This window comes from Sciurus carolinensis, chromosome 11, assembly GCF_902686445.1.
Source record: "Sciurus carolinensis chromosome 11, mSciCar1.2, whole genome shotgun sequence".
In the NCBI taxonomy this organism is placed as follows: domain Eukaryota; kingdom Metazoa; phylum Chordata; class Mammalia; order Rodentia; family Sciuridae; genus Sciurus; species Sciurus carolinensis.
In genome coordinates this window covers 32880497-32896901 of record NC_062223.1, presented here as the reverse complement: position 1 = coordinate 32896901, position 16405 = coordinate 32880497, and the positions used below count along the sequence as shown (strand labels likewise).

Genomic DNA, 16405 nt, shown 5'->3' with positions numbered 1-16405 from the left:
CCACAGACAGAGATAAATGTCAGGAGCGGATGCCTGCCTGGGAAGATGGTCATTAATCCAGACCATAAGAAAACAGAAATTTTAACATGAGGTTGACCAATCTCCAAGGCTATTCTCCCTAGAGAATAAATCTTAATGGTTTTATTTCCACAGCAAGCTTATGAAAGAGCTCAAATATGATTGCATATAATTTTTAAAGGATTTTAGATCTGCAGGACAATAAAAGTGCAGGACACTAAATATGCTTGTTTCTGTTCTCTTTCATCTGAAACGTATCTGATTTGGTCAAGTTTCAGTATCCTCATTTAGGAAAATACAACAGTAAATAACTACATCATTTGGTCATTGTGAGGATTAAACAAGGCGCGGCGAGTGGTTGTGTGGTGGTGGTGGTGGTGGGTGTGTGTGGGTGTGTGGGTGTGTGGGTGTGTGTGTGTGTGTGGGTGTGTGTGTGTGGTGTTTTTTATTTATTTTATATTATGTTATTTTTAGTGGTAGTGGGTGATGTAACCCAGGGATGCATGCTCATCCCATCTTATTTTTTATTTGAAATAAGATCTCACTAAGTTGCCAAGAACTTGCCTTGAATTTGAGATCCCTCTGCCTCTGCCTCCTGAGTGATTATAAGCACATGCCACTTTGCCCAGCTAAGCAAGGTTTTCAGATCTGTATCTTTATCTAGATATAGATGTATAATTATTTTAAATGGATACTTTAGTATATATGCTACAAATATGTTATCAATTTGTAAACATATAAAACATAATATTATAGCTGATACTTTTCATTCAGTATATAATGGGAGGGAACAAAAGATAGGATCTGAGTAATGGCCCCTTGGTTTTCAGAAGACTCACTGAACTTTGATGGGAAGAGCTCAAGAATGCCAAAACAATCTATGACTTTGCAAATGAAAGAGGAGTCGAGAGGTCAATATAAGGCCACTTGATTAGAAGCACGAAATGCTGTGAAGGTGAGGAAACCCAACAAAAGAATAGTGTCTCTTAATAGTGTCACAAGTGTTAGGAGGATTCTCAGCTGTATGTACCTTACCTGCTTCTTGTACCTGAAAGAACTATAAATTGTGACTGTATAATCCTCTAATTTCCCTTATAGTTATCAAAGTTAAGGAAGATAAATAGGGTAGAAAAATTAAAATAGGCTAGTATATGCACTAATTTTTCACTCCCTCCCTCCTCAGCACTAGAAATTAAGAGAAGAGAAGCAACCACAAGCAGTAGTCAGTTTACAGTAGGGAAGGAGGGTAGGGAAGGAGATGGAAAAAGAATGGACAGACAGTACAACAGTATCAACCAGCCAGCAACATCCTTCACTAAAAGATCTGGACTACTAATGTTGAGGTGACTAATCCACAGCTGCTATTAAAAACAAAATTAAAGTGTGCATCAGCCCCAGAAGAAAAGCAAACAGTCAGGGGAGGGGCTTTCAGAGGGGCATTAGAGAAATTAGCCCACTACTACTAACTAGAGAATAATACAAGACCTCTAGGGAAAAAATAATGGTGAGCCAGTGCATGAAAGGTGAAGGGAATGTGAAATCAGGTCGTGCTGAAGCCAGCGGGGAGGTGAGAGCACAGGTGGGCTGGGGGAGCTCAGGAAGGAGGCAGTCTGACACAGGAAAATCGAGGGGGAAGGAAAGGGAGAGCGAGGAGGTGGTAGCAGAAGAAAGGGAAGGTAAGATGAGAACAGAACATTTTAAACTAACCCAGAACTCCATTGTGAAGGACAAGTCACGAGGCAGGATACAGCTCACAGGCATGAGCCCCCATTTCACCACTGCTAAGAGGTAACATAGCTTTCCAAGCATGCATGGAAAGAGGGCTAGGCAGTCCACAGCACTAACTCCCAAGGCACCACAGGATTATTGGCAGAAAGACATCAAGGATTTTCCACAGTACTAAGTGCCAGGAGCCTCAGCATAAATGGTTTTGGGGTTTTTTTGTTTGTTTTTGCCTTGGTTTAGTTTCCACTGTTGTTTGCTGTGTTGAGGATCAAACGCAGGGACTCAAACATGCTAAGCAGGCATTCTACCTCTGAGTTATACCCCATCCCCTTGGCACGTATGTGTAAACTGTTTTTCTGAATGGACCCTGGTGCTAAAAAATCATAACATCTACTGGAGAACGTGTGTTATTACAGGTGTCCGCCTGGCTAAGGGAATGGAGGAGTTCATTTCCCTTTACTGCTGGCAAATGCATCCAAACTTGCCCCTAAGTGGACAGAGGGAGAAGCATTTCACTGTTCTTGCAATAGGAAAATACACATATTGCCTGGCAAGCAGCAGCCATCCTCTCGCAACCTGGCCTGAGGTCCAATGGGCTGTCTCTTCCCATAGGCTCCAGTGAATCAGCAAACTGCCAGAGGTGGCAGTACTCTGGGCATCTGAGCCTTCTGTCCTTCACCCTATCCTGTTTCTCATAAATAATAACTTAGGGGCTCGAAGCAAAAATATTCACCATTGTCACTCAGACAGTGGCCAAACTGGAAGCGCTCACAGCTTGGGAGGAGGGGAAAGAAATCAAGCTGAGTATGTACTTACTCAAAGTCCTCAAATTCCAAGTCGGTTCCCTCTACTGATGGACCCTGGTTGTCTGAGGAAGAAGAGGTGGAAGAACGGAGACGGTTCTGTTGATAGCGCATGGAGCGCTGGCGAATACTGTCTCTCCGTGAGAGATACTGGATCATCCTCTGGGCGTAGTATGCAGCAGGAGATAATCTGAGTGAGACAGAGATGGACAAACACAAACTAGCACTAATGTGGGGAATACTGTGAAAGACAGTAAATTCACCTCTCCCATGGTATCTCCCTGCTGAGACAGACTCTGGATACATGAAAAATAAAGAACATTTAACTCACCAGGAGGTTTGTACTGCAGAATATGTTTATCAGACTATCACCAGTGTTTCTGTTCTGAGATAAGGCAAATAGGCAGTTTAATCAATCATATTCTGATCAAAGCTGCCCATTCCCAAGAGGATTAATAATGGGCCTTTCTTTTTTAATTTCTCAAGGGACCTGTCTTCTCAGGGTGCCCTTAAACAGATTCACAGCTTTTCCTTGATCACCATCTATATGCAAAGAGTAAGAAATGAAAGGTACCTTAACAATCATCTTCTCTTTCATCTTATAGATGAGAAAATAGGACAGGAGATGGTAACCCTTCGATGCTTAAAAAAGGCATCCACAGGCATCACTTCACTAGGACTTCGTTTTTCTCCAACAAAAACACAGCGCTCCAGATTGAACTAGCTCCTTAAAACTATCCCTGTAAACCTCTTATCCTTATACATTAATCATAGGTATTTGTAACATGGAAAAAATATTCAAGACAGGGGCTGGGAGTAAGATATACTTGGGAAAACAGAAGATCTAACAAAGTTTTCTATTCTTACAAATCAGGCTACTGTAGCACATCTCTCCTACCAGGGCTATTCCAATAAATAATCAGTCTAGACTTAAGATTCTTCAATCCAAGGCTTTAAATAATATCTTGATACTCCCTGACAACTTCTAGTGTACCACCAGATTCCCCACATTCCATTTCCTCCTTTCTGAAGATCTTCCTACATCTTTTACAACACTATTATATAATTTGAGGCTATGAACTAAGAATGAGGAACAATAACAAAAATGTTTTATATGATAATATTAAGTGGATTGCTAAGCAATTTCAAGACTTAAAACCTGAGATACACTATGACTCAATAATGCCACTAGGAATTTTATCCTACAGAAAACATAAGAATACACACAAGGATTTACAACATTGTCGTCCTTACTAAAAACCCGGGAAATAACTCGAATGCCCTGCAATAAACTAAATAAACTGTATCCACACAAAACACTATGGAGCTATAAATAAGAATGTCATACCTATATGCTCACAAGGAAAGGTCTCTAAAATTTTAAGTAGGCAGGAGGATTGAAGAATGATATGTATATACTAATATGCATACAAAAATATATATTTACCCAATTAGGGGAAAAAAAAGAGACAGTAATCCTCATGAGGATTCTTGGGGACTTTTATATTTCATATACTTATACAATGTTTAAGTATAAAAAGGAAAACAGTGTTTTCCATTTTTTCTTTCTTTAAATGGGAATCTGATAGAAAATAGAAAGTTGTTTCCAAATGATACAAAAAATCCTTGTTACCAGGTACAGTTGCTTGTATCTATAATCCCAGCTACTCAGGAAGCCAAGGCAGGAGCACTGCAAATTAGAGGCCAGCCTAGGCAACTTAGAGTGAGACCCCATCTCAAAAACAAAACAAAACAGGCTGGGCATGGTGATGTACACCTGTAATCCCAGTGGTTCAGGAGGTTCAGATAAGAGAATTCCAAGTTCAAAGCCAGTCTCAGCAACTTAGTAAGGTCCTAAACAACTCAGTGATATCCTGTCTATAAATAAAATACAAAAAAGGGCTAGGGATGTGGCTCAGTGGTTAAGCTCCCCTGGGTTCAATCCCAGGTATCAAAAAAAAAAAAAAAAAAAAAAGTATTTGCAAACATCTTGCAGCCTGACTTTCCAGTACTTGGAGACATTGTCCTTAATAAGTCTACCAACCCAGGCTGAAGGCGATTCTGCAGTCAGCTGTTCTAGAAACTAAAGCTGTCTCTGAAATGCCTGCCATCAGAGGTGGTGTCCTTCTGGTCAACCATCAAATGGAATTCCCTAGGAGGTGGCTCACAGTCTTTGGAATTGAAAAATCTGCAATACTCAATAACATGCTGCACTTAGCAACACTGAATATAATTTATGTTTGAATAATAAGCAGGCATGAGATGTATAAATGCTTTGGTGAAGATAATCAGAGCATGAGAATTATTTCCTAAAAACCTCAATTGATGAATTTTCATCATCCATTTGGGTCCCTGCTCCCATCCATTTTACAAGGATGAATTACAGAATACAAAAATTTCAAGAGTTGTTCTTATATGTACCAAATATACAGATACATTCTAACAGAAATCAAGCACTGGTTAAATTTTCAAGTAAATCAAACTAGAAAAGAATGTAACAGGAGAAAAGTTTCAAGGAGAAAGATTCATTTTATAGAACTAATCCTGAAAAGTGACCATAATATACTCATTTCCTCAGTTTATAGCATACATTGAATAATGGTAAGATTATAATATTATTGGTGATGGTGGTAAAAAGAATGTTGATAGTGACGATAATAAAGATTGCTCTATTATATGGGGACATAATCATTCAGCACTAGGTAACCCCAATTGTTTAATTCCAGTATAGAACAGAAGTTCCCTAAAACTATGATGGTATATATCAATGGTAGGAAAAGAAAGGAAAGGAAAGGAAAAGGAAAGGAAGAAAACTGCTTCCTGACATCCTAGCCTTGTTCTTTTATGTATACAAAGGGAAGCTGAGTTTTGTGCTAAGGAGATATCGTACAAAAGTTTTAACCTATACACAGAATATAGGGTGTAGCCTAAGAAGAAAAAGAAATTAAACAACAGGTAATGACAAGCATCCTCCTGCGGAAGAGCTGGAAAACCATTAAACAACCTTAAAGTGTTCCAAGTGAAATTTTAAATGTTTAAATAAATTCTCAAGTTTTCTTCAAGGAAGAAATAATTTTCCCTCCAAAAACTCTCTTTTGTATTCAAAGAGAAAATGTCAAAATACAACACCACAAAGTATGACACTGTTGGTAATAAAGAAATCAAAGTAGGAATAAATAACAGATTACATGAAAGGAGGACAAATAACAGTCTTTAAGAACCACAGTTAAACTCTGCCAGGCTAAAATTTCCGGGAATAAGACTTCCACTGCTGCACTGCTGTTCTAGAAGAAATTGTTGTATAGCAAGAAGTTTTCTATCTCCGTTTCAAAGTTTTTGATTCACAAAAAAAATCTTCCTTCCTTTTTCAAGAGCTTATAACTATAACTTGCAAACATACGTAGAGGCTAACATAAACTTTCTGGCTTCAGTCACCTTCTAAGTTATTTTTTGTTGTTTTCTAGTACTGGGGATTGAACCCAGAGATGCTCTCCTAGTGAGCTACATCCCTGACCCTTTTGCAATTTATAAATTTTGGGAAATACTCTTGCTAAGTTGCTGAGGCTGGCCTAAACTTGTGACCCTTTTCCCTCAACCTTCCGAAGAGCTGGGATTAAAAGAGTGCACTACCATGCCCAGCTTTGCCTACCTATTTAAGAATCATCAATTCCTATGTTCCCTGATTAACATGTAATGTATTAACATTTACAATTTCTCAGGTGTGGAAACAAAAATAAAAAGATAACAGAGAATCCTTTTCACTAGTATCTTAGAATGTACAGTTGTCATGACATAACTGTACCAATGACAAAATCATTCAGTATGCCTGAAATCAACTTGGTCTAAAGGTGCTTTCAGGTGGACTTGAAAGCCTTAGTTTTGAAGAAAACTAATTTAGTTTTATTTGACCTAAATTGCTAATTTGTCAACCCCACCATTATAAACTACACTTTTCTTTTAGCAAAGCCTCACAATGTATTCTGCTCCAATAATGTGCAGGTTGCCAATTTTAATGATTAAAAATCAGTACATCCTGCTGTGAGCACTTTAATAAAATGGCAACTTGTTTCGTTCAGTTATCTCTTCCTTTATCTCTTCTTCATTTATCTCTTCCTTTAAGTAGTCTCCAAATATTCAGTAACTAAAGGAACTTGGCTTCTGTTCCTTGATATTATAATTATAGCAAATAGGGTCTTTGTTTAATTTGCAGTATTTTTCCTATTAATAATAATAATAAACTCCTCTTCCTCTTTTGGTTGTCCATCTGACGGGCAATAGCCTTATGGGCCAGCAAGAAAGAATATCCTCTGATGGCCTATGGCCTTGACAGGTCTCTTTTCTAGTGCCCCAATGACAGAATTGAGTCACAAAGGACAAGAAACTCAGTCTCCAGAGGTGCTGTTCACTTACCTGCAACACTTCCCAATCACCTGAACCACCTGTCTCAAAAACTGTAACTGAAGAATAAAAGAGCACCAGGACCAGAGAGGCACAGGATGGGGCTTCCAACAGCTCGGCAACCCCAAGGGCCGCCCCTCCCCCCACCTAGTGCCATTTCTCACTTTGGCCTTACCTCGCTGGGTCTGGGTAAATTGGGTGCTCTCTGGATCCTGCTCCATCATAACGGGATAATGAAATGAGGGAAGACTCCAGCAGCCTCCTAGCAGAGATTAAAAAAATGGCAATAATCCCTGTCAATTACCAACTCAGAGGTCATTCATTAGGGAAAATGGGGGAGAGATAAATAACATCCCCCATTGCCGTCTGCTAATATCTGTTTTCTGAGAGCATACACTTCCAACAAGCTAAGTATGTAGAGACACAAATTAAAGAAGAGCTACAGAGTTCCTACACTGGATGCAGCCACTGTATTATGCTGAATACTGCTCTTCAGCGGGTAATGAACAAGTGCCTCAGAAACAGGATCTTGTTTCTATTCGCAGTACTGCCAATAGACAAACAGAAGGCTGGGATCAACACAGGAGGAAAAAATTAGGTGCACTCAGAGATTACTATGTAGTGCCAACATTTTTCTTGGTGTTCAGTTCCTTCATGACATTATAATCCACCAGCCCCTTATCTTCTACTCATTCTGCTCTGCCCATACTCTTTTTGAGACAAAGAGTACTCTTAGGGCTCTCTTAACTGACAAAAACCTTATATGATCTAGCCCAACCAAAAGTACAACTGATCATACGTGATACACACTTTAGTAATAAAGAGCACTTACTGAGTACCAGGCAATGTGCTAAGAACTTCACATGTATTTAGTTAAACCTTACCACAATCTAGGGACGGGTATTACTACATACATGAGAACACTGGGCCTAAGTATGTGGGCCCAAGGCACACAGCTATTAACAGGTAGTGTCAGGAATCCAGGGAAGGTCTGTATTTCAATCCAAAATGCTGTGCTGTAATGCAGAACCTTCCAGGGTCCACCTGGGAAACAAGTGCCTACTATATGCATTTCTCATGAGTAATGGACACTGGCAAACAGGAAGGTATGTATCCCATCACTCAACACCAGCAAGTGTTACCAAGCTACAATGTGGGCTCAGTATTGATGGCTCTTCCTATTCTTTAAGGGAAGCCAAAAATTTGGACTTTTATATGAAATCTTCTGTTTGTTAAATTTTTAGCTAGAACGTATTTTCTTCCTCCTCATATAAGAGCCAGTTAATTTGGCCCAGGGGCTCCTTGGTCTACCATAGCTACCACATTACTTCTTAATTCATATGTATCTTAGTACCCAGTAAAGCTCCTGCCACCGAACACATTCTAAAGGAAGTGGTCTCAGGGCTGGGGATATAGCTCAGTTGGTAGAGTGCTTGCCTCACAAGTACAAGGCCCTGGGTTCAAACTCCAGCACCGCAAAAAAAAAAAAAAAAAAAAAAAGAAAGTGGTCTCAGAGTTGAGCTCACCTATAAGCCCAATGACTCAGGAGGCTGAGGCAGGAGGATCACAATGTTGAGGGATGGGGAATACAACTCAGTAGTACAGCACCCCTGGGTTCGATCTCAGTACCACAACAAAAAAGAAGAAGACAAGAAACAGAAAGTGGTCCCAGAAATAAATGCATATTGTTCCTCTCCAGCCGCATTTTGCCTGAGACTCCCAGAGTCTCCAGTTCCCTGCCAGATTCTTCTTTAGAGCAGATCTGCAGAATAAGGACAGCAGCTACCAATCTTTTCCAATTGATTTAATTCAATTCAGTGTTATTAAAACCAGCTGGCTTTGGGTTAGTCATGTGCAGTCACTTTATTCCAGCAACTGGCCTACTGCAACCTTTCCTATAACAGACTGGGGAAGAGATAAAGCCAAGACCCCACCAACCTGGCTGACAACCTCTCCAGTCCCTGACAACCACCTGTTAAGTGATGTTTTCTATCTAGACAAGGACTATATATATGCCCACAATTGAAAGTCACTGAATGGAGAAAACACAATATAACCAGTGAGAAGAAGAGGAAAGCAATAAAATACATCTCTCTGGTTGAACACCCAACTCTTCAGTGATATCACAGTGTTCACAGCAGCAGAAATGATGTGCTTCATCAATTCCAAAACACTCTTTTTTTCCCCTTGCATTCTAAGTTGTCAGAATTTTTTTCCAATCAGGACACACAAAAATTGGCATGTCTTTAGAGTTTATACATATATATATTCTTTAAGTTGTCAATGGACCTTTATTTTATTTATTTATATGGGGTGCTGAGAATCGAACCCAGTGCCTCATGCATGCTACTAGGCAAGCAATCCCAGTTACATGTCTTTGAATTTTTAAAATACAAAAATGTTCGTGTGTAGTAAGGGAAGTGAGAGCTGCATAGATTGGAGAAGAAGAAAAGCAAAATTCTGAGACCATTCAGAGCATATAAGTCCTCTTTCCAAAAACTTTTAACTGATACATAAAACATAAAATAGTAGATATTAGTAGGGTACTACGTAATGCTTCAATACATGGATATAGTATATAATGTTTAAGTCAGATTAAACATCTATTTCCTCAAGTATTTTTCATTCTTCATGGTGAAAACTGTCAAAATCCTTTCTTCTAGTTTTTGAAACATATAAAACATTATTATTACCTATAGTTACTCAACTGTGCAATAGCACATCAGAACTTCCTGCTCCTATCTTAACTGTAACTTAGTAGCTATGGATCAAAATATGTCACCTTATAATAATACTATTTTATTAACTAAAACTAGTTCTTTAGGATCAAAGAATGGGTCAAAGAATGGAAGTAAAGTCTGGGAGCAGCTGGCTGCCCCAGAAAACCTAAACAATTGTTCCATTCTTAAGTGCTTTGGAGTTAGTTCTGAGTTCGTCCCAGCCCTGTTGTATCACCCTCCAAACAGCTGCCTAGTAAAGCAGAGGAGCTCTGGTGAAGAGAATCCTCCAGTGTGACCAATATATATTCAGTGCTTATGCCTGGAAAATTAACCTGGTAAGTTATGAGGCAAATATTGCCCCCTACTGTGTCAAGGCAACAACAGTACTGAGAGAGATGAGATAACTTATCAGGGATACTATAAAGGAGATTCCTAAACTGGAAGAGATTGGATTAAATAATTTTAATGATACTATTTGAGAATCCTGCAGTCTACTTCCTACCCTAACTTCCTATCTTAATTAGAAAGACTTCTTTAAATCAGAGTAGAATCAAAATGTTAAGGTTTGTCCCTGGGGAGTCTGTGATGAGGTTCTCTTTGAACAATCATCGCCTGTGCCTACTTACTACAGAATCTCTTGGCACCAATTGCTTCCCAGACAATATAGAAGTACCAGGAAAACACACACACACACACACACACACACACACACACACACACGGCATTTTGGCTGCTAATACACAAAATCCAAAGAGCAAAGCAGAATGAATAGTACTTCCACACATATACAAATCAGTGATAAACATAAACTCTCCACAAGTACTATCTGGAGTAAAAATAGACTTCTCCAGTTTGGAATAAAGAAAGAAATAGAGCTACTAGATAGGCAAACATCACCACCATCACTCCTAGAAATCTTAAAGATCTTTCTCTCCTACAGTTAGCTCTTTCAAAGAGCTATCAACGGGAAATGCCACAAGAAAATGGAATGGGATAGCAGCTGTGCACCTTCTCCTCTGGCCCCCACAAATTTGACTTAACTTAATTATCTATATTGCAATTTGATAATGCAAAATCAGGAAGGAGTGAGGGAGGGTTCAGTTAGGGTTGTTCAGGCTTGAAGCAGTTATTTCATTCTGACCTACAATCTCAGTTTAGAACTATTTTAAAGAATTACCTGAATTAGGGCATGATGATACATGACTATCACCCCAGCAACTCAGGAGGCTGAGGCAGGAAGATCATAAGTTTGAGGTCTGCTTTAGTAATTTAGGGAGACACTGTCCCATAAAAAATAAAAAGGGCTAGGGATGGAGTTCAGTGGTAAAATGTCCCTGAGTTCAAGCCCCAATACCCCCCACCCCCCCCACACACAAAACGTCACTGAAGCCTTTTAGAACAAAACAAAAACCCTTTAAAACTCCTTTCTTTTCTCCCTCAGGGCGCCTGGTTCACCAGTGGGTTGTTTTGGGTTTATTTTTGGGGGGTAGGGGTTGGTACAAGGATGATTGAAGTCTTTGCAACTTTTCTACTAGTCTGAAATTATGTCAAAATAAGAAAATAAAAACATTCAATGTAAAAAAAATCTGAAAGTAAAATACTGAAGTTAAAGAGGTAGTCATTTTCACAGTAATTATTCACTTCTAAAAAAGATTACTTCACATCATGTACACCCAAAAGTATGAGAAGTTATACTCCATTTATGTATGATATGTCAAAATGCATCTACTGTCATGTACAACTAGTCAGAATAAATAAATATAAAATTAAATAAATAAAAGATTCCTTCACACAGCAACCTACCCTAATGTTCTTTTTAAATTTTTTTTTAGTCGTCAATGGACAACCACTTGGTGCTGAGAACCGATTTCAGTGCCTCACACATGCTAGGCAAGCGCTCTACCATTGAGCCACAACTCAAGCCCCATACCCTAATGCTCTTAATCTAGTTTGGTAAACTATAACCCTGTGTGAGATAGCTTTTTTGTAAAAAAATTTGTCTGAACACAGTCACATCCATTCATTTATGTATTATCCTTGGCTGCTTTGGACCTTGAAAAGCAAAGTTAAAAGACAAAGCCTAGGAATCATCAGGTCTGTCTGGGCCACGGAGGGCAGGAAACCCCTAGGGACACTTGTGCAGCTTTGGGTGGCTGGGTCAGCATACGTGATGAATCTCGTGAGTCTCACGCAAGGGCGGGGACAGGGTGAACTGCGTAGTGAACACAGCAGAACAACTTCATGGGTCGTGTCCGGCCTCCCCTTTAGAGGCACTCTGCCTCCAGCATGGTCTCCTCATTTAGTAGAGGCTTTGAGTCCTAGGATCTTAAAGCACCACGAGGAGGCCCTTTGGGCTTTGCTGACTGCTAGTCACCCTCTGGGAGCGAGCCTGCCTCCTCGTTTCTTGTCCCTCCTTTGGCACCACAGAACCAACGGCATGGCTGGCCAGCTTCTGCCTGGGTCTGACGGTGCGCTGCTGGATACACACCCCAAGAAAGCGGGGTCCCTCGATCCACGCACGAACCCCCAGCCTCCAGGAGATGCTCTCCATGCCGCGAATGGTTTGGGAGAACTCAAAACCAGTTTAGCTGTGGAGACAAGCGTTTTCTGTCACTTGGAAAAACAAGGTGGAAGAGAAAAGAACGGAACAGGAAAACATGGAAGGGTGTTGGTGCAGCAGGAGTAGGTGGCGCTGTGAGAGGCTTTGCTCTGAGTACAGAATCCGCACCTCCCTCAGGTGGGGAAGTCACGGTGCTCACCAGCACCCGTCCCTCCCGACTATCCCAGCCTACTGCACCACCCGGCCTGTGGCCGAGATCTGTCCACGGAGCGTGTCCTGCAGAACCTACGCACACCCAGAACCGCCACCTAAACCTTCCACGCCATCTCCTCTACTCTTTTTATTTCTATTTTTATTTATCGTTTTGCAGCGCCAGGGACGGGGACCCAGGGCCTTGCACGTGCCGGGCAAGTCCCCCGCTGAGCCGCTCCCCCAGCCCGTCTCCTCTCCTTGTTCTTTTCACAGGCTGGGTGACAGCAGGGCAGCCTGGAAGCCACAAGATCTCAAGAGTGGCAGGAGGAAGCAGCCGGTGGCTGAGCCATCCTTGGGAGGAGTGCCACTTCCGAGTCACCTGACCGGGGACGTCAGCTTGGACTTTGTGTGAATGAAAAAAATAAAAGTCCCTTGTGTTGAGCCGGATCGTTCTACCTACTTGTGCCCGTGGGGGGTGTGTACCCCTGTGCATTGGGGTGTGTACTTGTGGTTTACGTCATAACGTGTATTATTTACTGTATATTTTAGTCAGAAACATTTGAAAGTCACTGTTCAAGACACGGTCCCAGATCAACTTGGGTTGGATCACGTGGGGTGCTCTTTATAAGTACAGGTTTCTGGATCCCGCTGAGCTCTACCGAGTCAGGACTGAGCCTGGGAATGTTTAACAAACTCTGCAGATGAACCTTATGAACATTAAAGTTGAAAAACCAAAAAAAAAAAAAAAAAAAAAAAAAAAAAAAAAAGACAAAAGCCTAAAATACCACCTAACCCTTTACAGAAAATGTATGCCCACTCCTGCTGTAAAATATATGCTCATGTAAAATGCCTTGAAAGACAAGGTATAATTACTAAGAAACAGAACAACAATAACAACAAAACTAGAAATCAAATTTCATGCATTAGTGAATGCCATCAAAAATGATTACTGGGCTAGGAGTATAGCTAAGTGGTAGAATGCTCACCTAGCATGAGAGAGGCCACGGTTTTAAACCCTAGTATAAGAAAGAGAAAGAGAGTAAGAAGCGAGAGAAAGGGGGGGGGGGGCGGGGAGGGAGGGAGGAAGGAAGGAAAGAAGGAAGGAAGGAAGGAAGGAAATTAAGCCCTGCTGAAGCCCTCAAGAGGCACACAATTCAAGTTGTAGAAGTTCTAACACTGTAAATGAACATGACTATTTGTTCCTTTCAATTAATATTTTAAATATTTCTAAGAGGTTTACCTATATTAACTCTATCTTTTGATGACTATTCATGACTAGGAAGACAATAAAGAGTGGAAGAAAACTATTGAACAGAAAAAGTGATCAGGGTAGATGAGATGGACCATCTTTTAAAATAAAACTTTTCATTTCAGATTTGAGGGGACATCAGTTTGAGAAGCAGAAATTCTGGGTACTAGTCTAGACAGAATAAACAAGTCACTACAACTCCTCCCTGCTAAATAATTATATCCCGAAGTCATTCTTTTAAATGGTTGTCAGATCACAGAGGAAATCAATATCCTAAAGCAAACAAACATGTTCAGACCTTATCTAGCCACTGGAAACAATCAATCCCCAGAACTGTGGCCTCTTCAGTTAGGGAAAGCCTGCTACCAAAAGCTAACATGCCACTGTTGGCCCATATCTAAGGAATTATTTCCTTGCTTGGTTTCAAAATCAGGGTGGCATCTGCTATTTCAATTCAGCAGAGTCAAACCCAAACCAACAGCTCCCTTCTACCTAGGAAATAAAATGCCTGGCACCCAAAACTTTGCAGCAGAACTTCTCATTCATTTTAGATATACTATATGCTCTAAGCCCAGTGGTTTTCTTTCTCTGTATGTTCTCGGTTTTGTTGTGTTTTGCATTACTAGGGAATTAACCCAGGGGAGTTCTACCACTGAGCTACAAACCTATACCTTTTAAATTTTATTTTTATACATGGTTTCACTAAATTGCCCAAGGCTGGTTTTGAACTTACAATTCTCCTGCCTCAGCTTCCCAAGTTTCTGGAATTACTGATGTGTACCACTGCACCCAGCAGAACTGAGGAATTAATACACAAACACACATTCAATTAGCCATCAGAATGATGACATTACATATCATGTAACCTCACTGCACATCTGTGGAAGAATGAAAGTGAAAAACACAAAGAACATGTCAGCATTATTATAAAAGTAGCTTTTGACTTTGGGGTTTCCAGACCACACTGAAAATTATTGTCCTAGCTATACTATACAAACCCTCACTATCCTGACCCTGTATTTATCTTGACCATTTCTTCTTCCTGGAAAGTTCTTCTCTCTCATCACTGCCTGTAAAAATCTTTCAAAGTTCAAATGACTTACTCCTCCAGCCAGAAATTCACCTTCCTCCTTGATACCCCAAAGCATTTTGTACCTTTCTTAAGAGGCCTTCTCCCAAATCTCCTTGTTTTGCAGTCACTTAGAATTATATTCTCTGCCACTGAACTACAAGCTACATGAATGAAATCAAGTACTGGGTCCAAGACATCTTTTCATCTCCACCAAAACTCACATCCTAACTAACATGTAACAGAGACCAATAAATATCTAAGTGAATCAAACAGCAGCTCTACCTAGACCAGGAAAGAGAAACAAGACAATTTATCTGTGTTTTTTTCCCCTCAGTGACCTGGTGAGTCTCAAGACAAGGTTGCCAGGTATCCAAAAACTTACACCAAAATTCCTAAAGAAACAAAGTTTGCAGAAATTGCTTACATCACTCTTCATCATTCTCATCACTTAAGGCCACTCAGGTTAAAGTGCTGACATAGTTGTCCTGATAAATGCAATGCTGCCTGGTCCCTGAGAGGCTCATTAAATTATAGAGTCCAAGGCTGGCTATTTGCCTAAGAAACTACCACCAATGCTCCTAGACTGTATGTTGCCAAAAGGGACCTCATAGGAGAAAGAGGGCAATGAATGGGGAAATGAAGGGGCAGAAGGTCAAAGAAACTCAGTTGCACTATTGCTTTCATTTCTGAATCTTGCTCTGCACGCCCTAGATCTGTGCCTTAGGCGCATGCCCAAGCTGGGAGATGACAAGCCCTTATTCTTTGTAAAAAAAAAAAAAATAATTGTGTGTTCTGAAACGACACCTCTATTATGATTTCTGAATTGACATCTCTGCTTTAAAGCAGAGGCTTCCAAGCCTCCCCATTTCACACACTAGCAATTATCATTTAAGTTATCCAATGATAGGCACTCATCTGATAACTGCAGGGCCCCCTAGTTCTAGGGGTGCACTTAAAGCACGTGGTACAGTTGCCAGCAGAGCATGGCAGGCAATTCCTGCTCCTGCTGTGGGGTGGACCAAGGCAAGGCGGCACTGCTAAAAGATTAACCTCAGGGGAAAAAAAAAAAGACACACTACAGAAAGGGCTCATATGCCTATAGTGTAGCTCAGCCTGATTTTACTATCATCAAGCATAAACAATTCACAATGCCTTCCACCAGAAAAGCTCAAAAATGTCTATACCAAACATTCATGTATTCTACAATGCCTCTGGGCAGTGAACAATAATAGATGGTAAAAGATCGGAGCGCAACATAATCACATAGACACCAAAAGGGAAGAGGCTGGCAACAAAATTTATATGTGATGTGCAATCATGTATCTAGCTATTTAAAAGCTTGCTTGAAAAGTCAGCCATGCTCCTCTGGGACAAATGACCCTCTGCTTTTGGTGAGTAGTTATTTTTAATACATTCGTAAAATGACTGGCATTATGCTTAGCTCTTACACACCCTCAACACATTACAATATGGTTATGAAACTTTATTTACAATAAAAAAATGTCACTTTTGTCTACAGGTAACTCAAAGGCCCAAAATGATCTACAAGGATAGCTGTATTCAAATCCATTTTAGCTGGCAGGCTTGGGAAGTCTACTCATAGATCAGACTTATTTTCAAATCAAGAATTTAGATCAGAGGCTGTCCACCAGAGGATAAGTAAGAGCA

The 16405-nt window shown here is 40.4% G+C and overlaps 1 protein-coding gene across 10 annotated transcripts in view; it reads right to left on the bottom strand.

Moving 5' to 3' along the window:
* Ambra1 (autophagy and beclin 1 regulator 1) overlaps positions 1 to 16405 on the bottom strand; it is a 175965-nt gene that overhangs the window by 99434 nt on the left and 60126 nt on the right. For 6 of the 10 annotated variants that reach the window (XM_047517001.1, XM_047517000.1, XM_047517002.1 and 3 more), the window contains 2 exons: positions 7120 to 7206; positions 2560 to 2736 (listed from right to left, as the gene is read on the bottom strand). The exons of 2 other annotated variants lie outside the window; for them this stretch is intronic. In XM_047517001.1, the coding sequence (XP_047372957.1) occupies positions 2560 to 2736; positions 7120 to 7206 (264 nt within the window). The remainder of the gene's footprint in view (positions 1 to 2559; positions 2737 to 7119; positions 7207 to 16405) is intronic. 2 more of the 10 variants (XM_047517003.1, XM_047517007.1) reach the window with 1 other exon arrangement.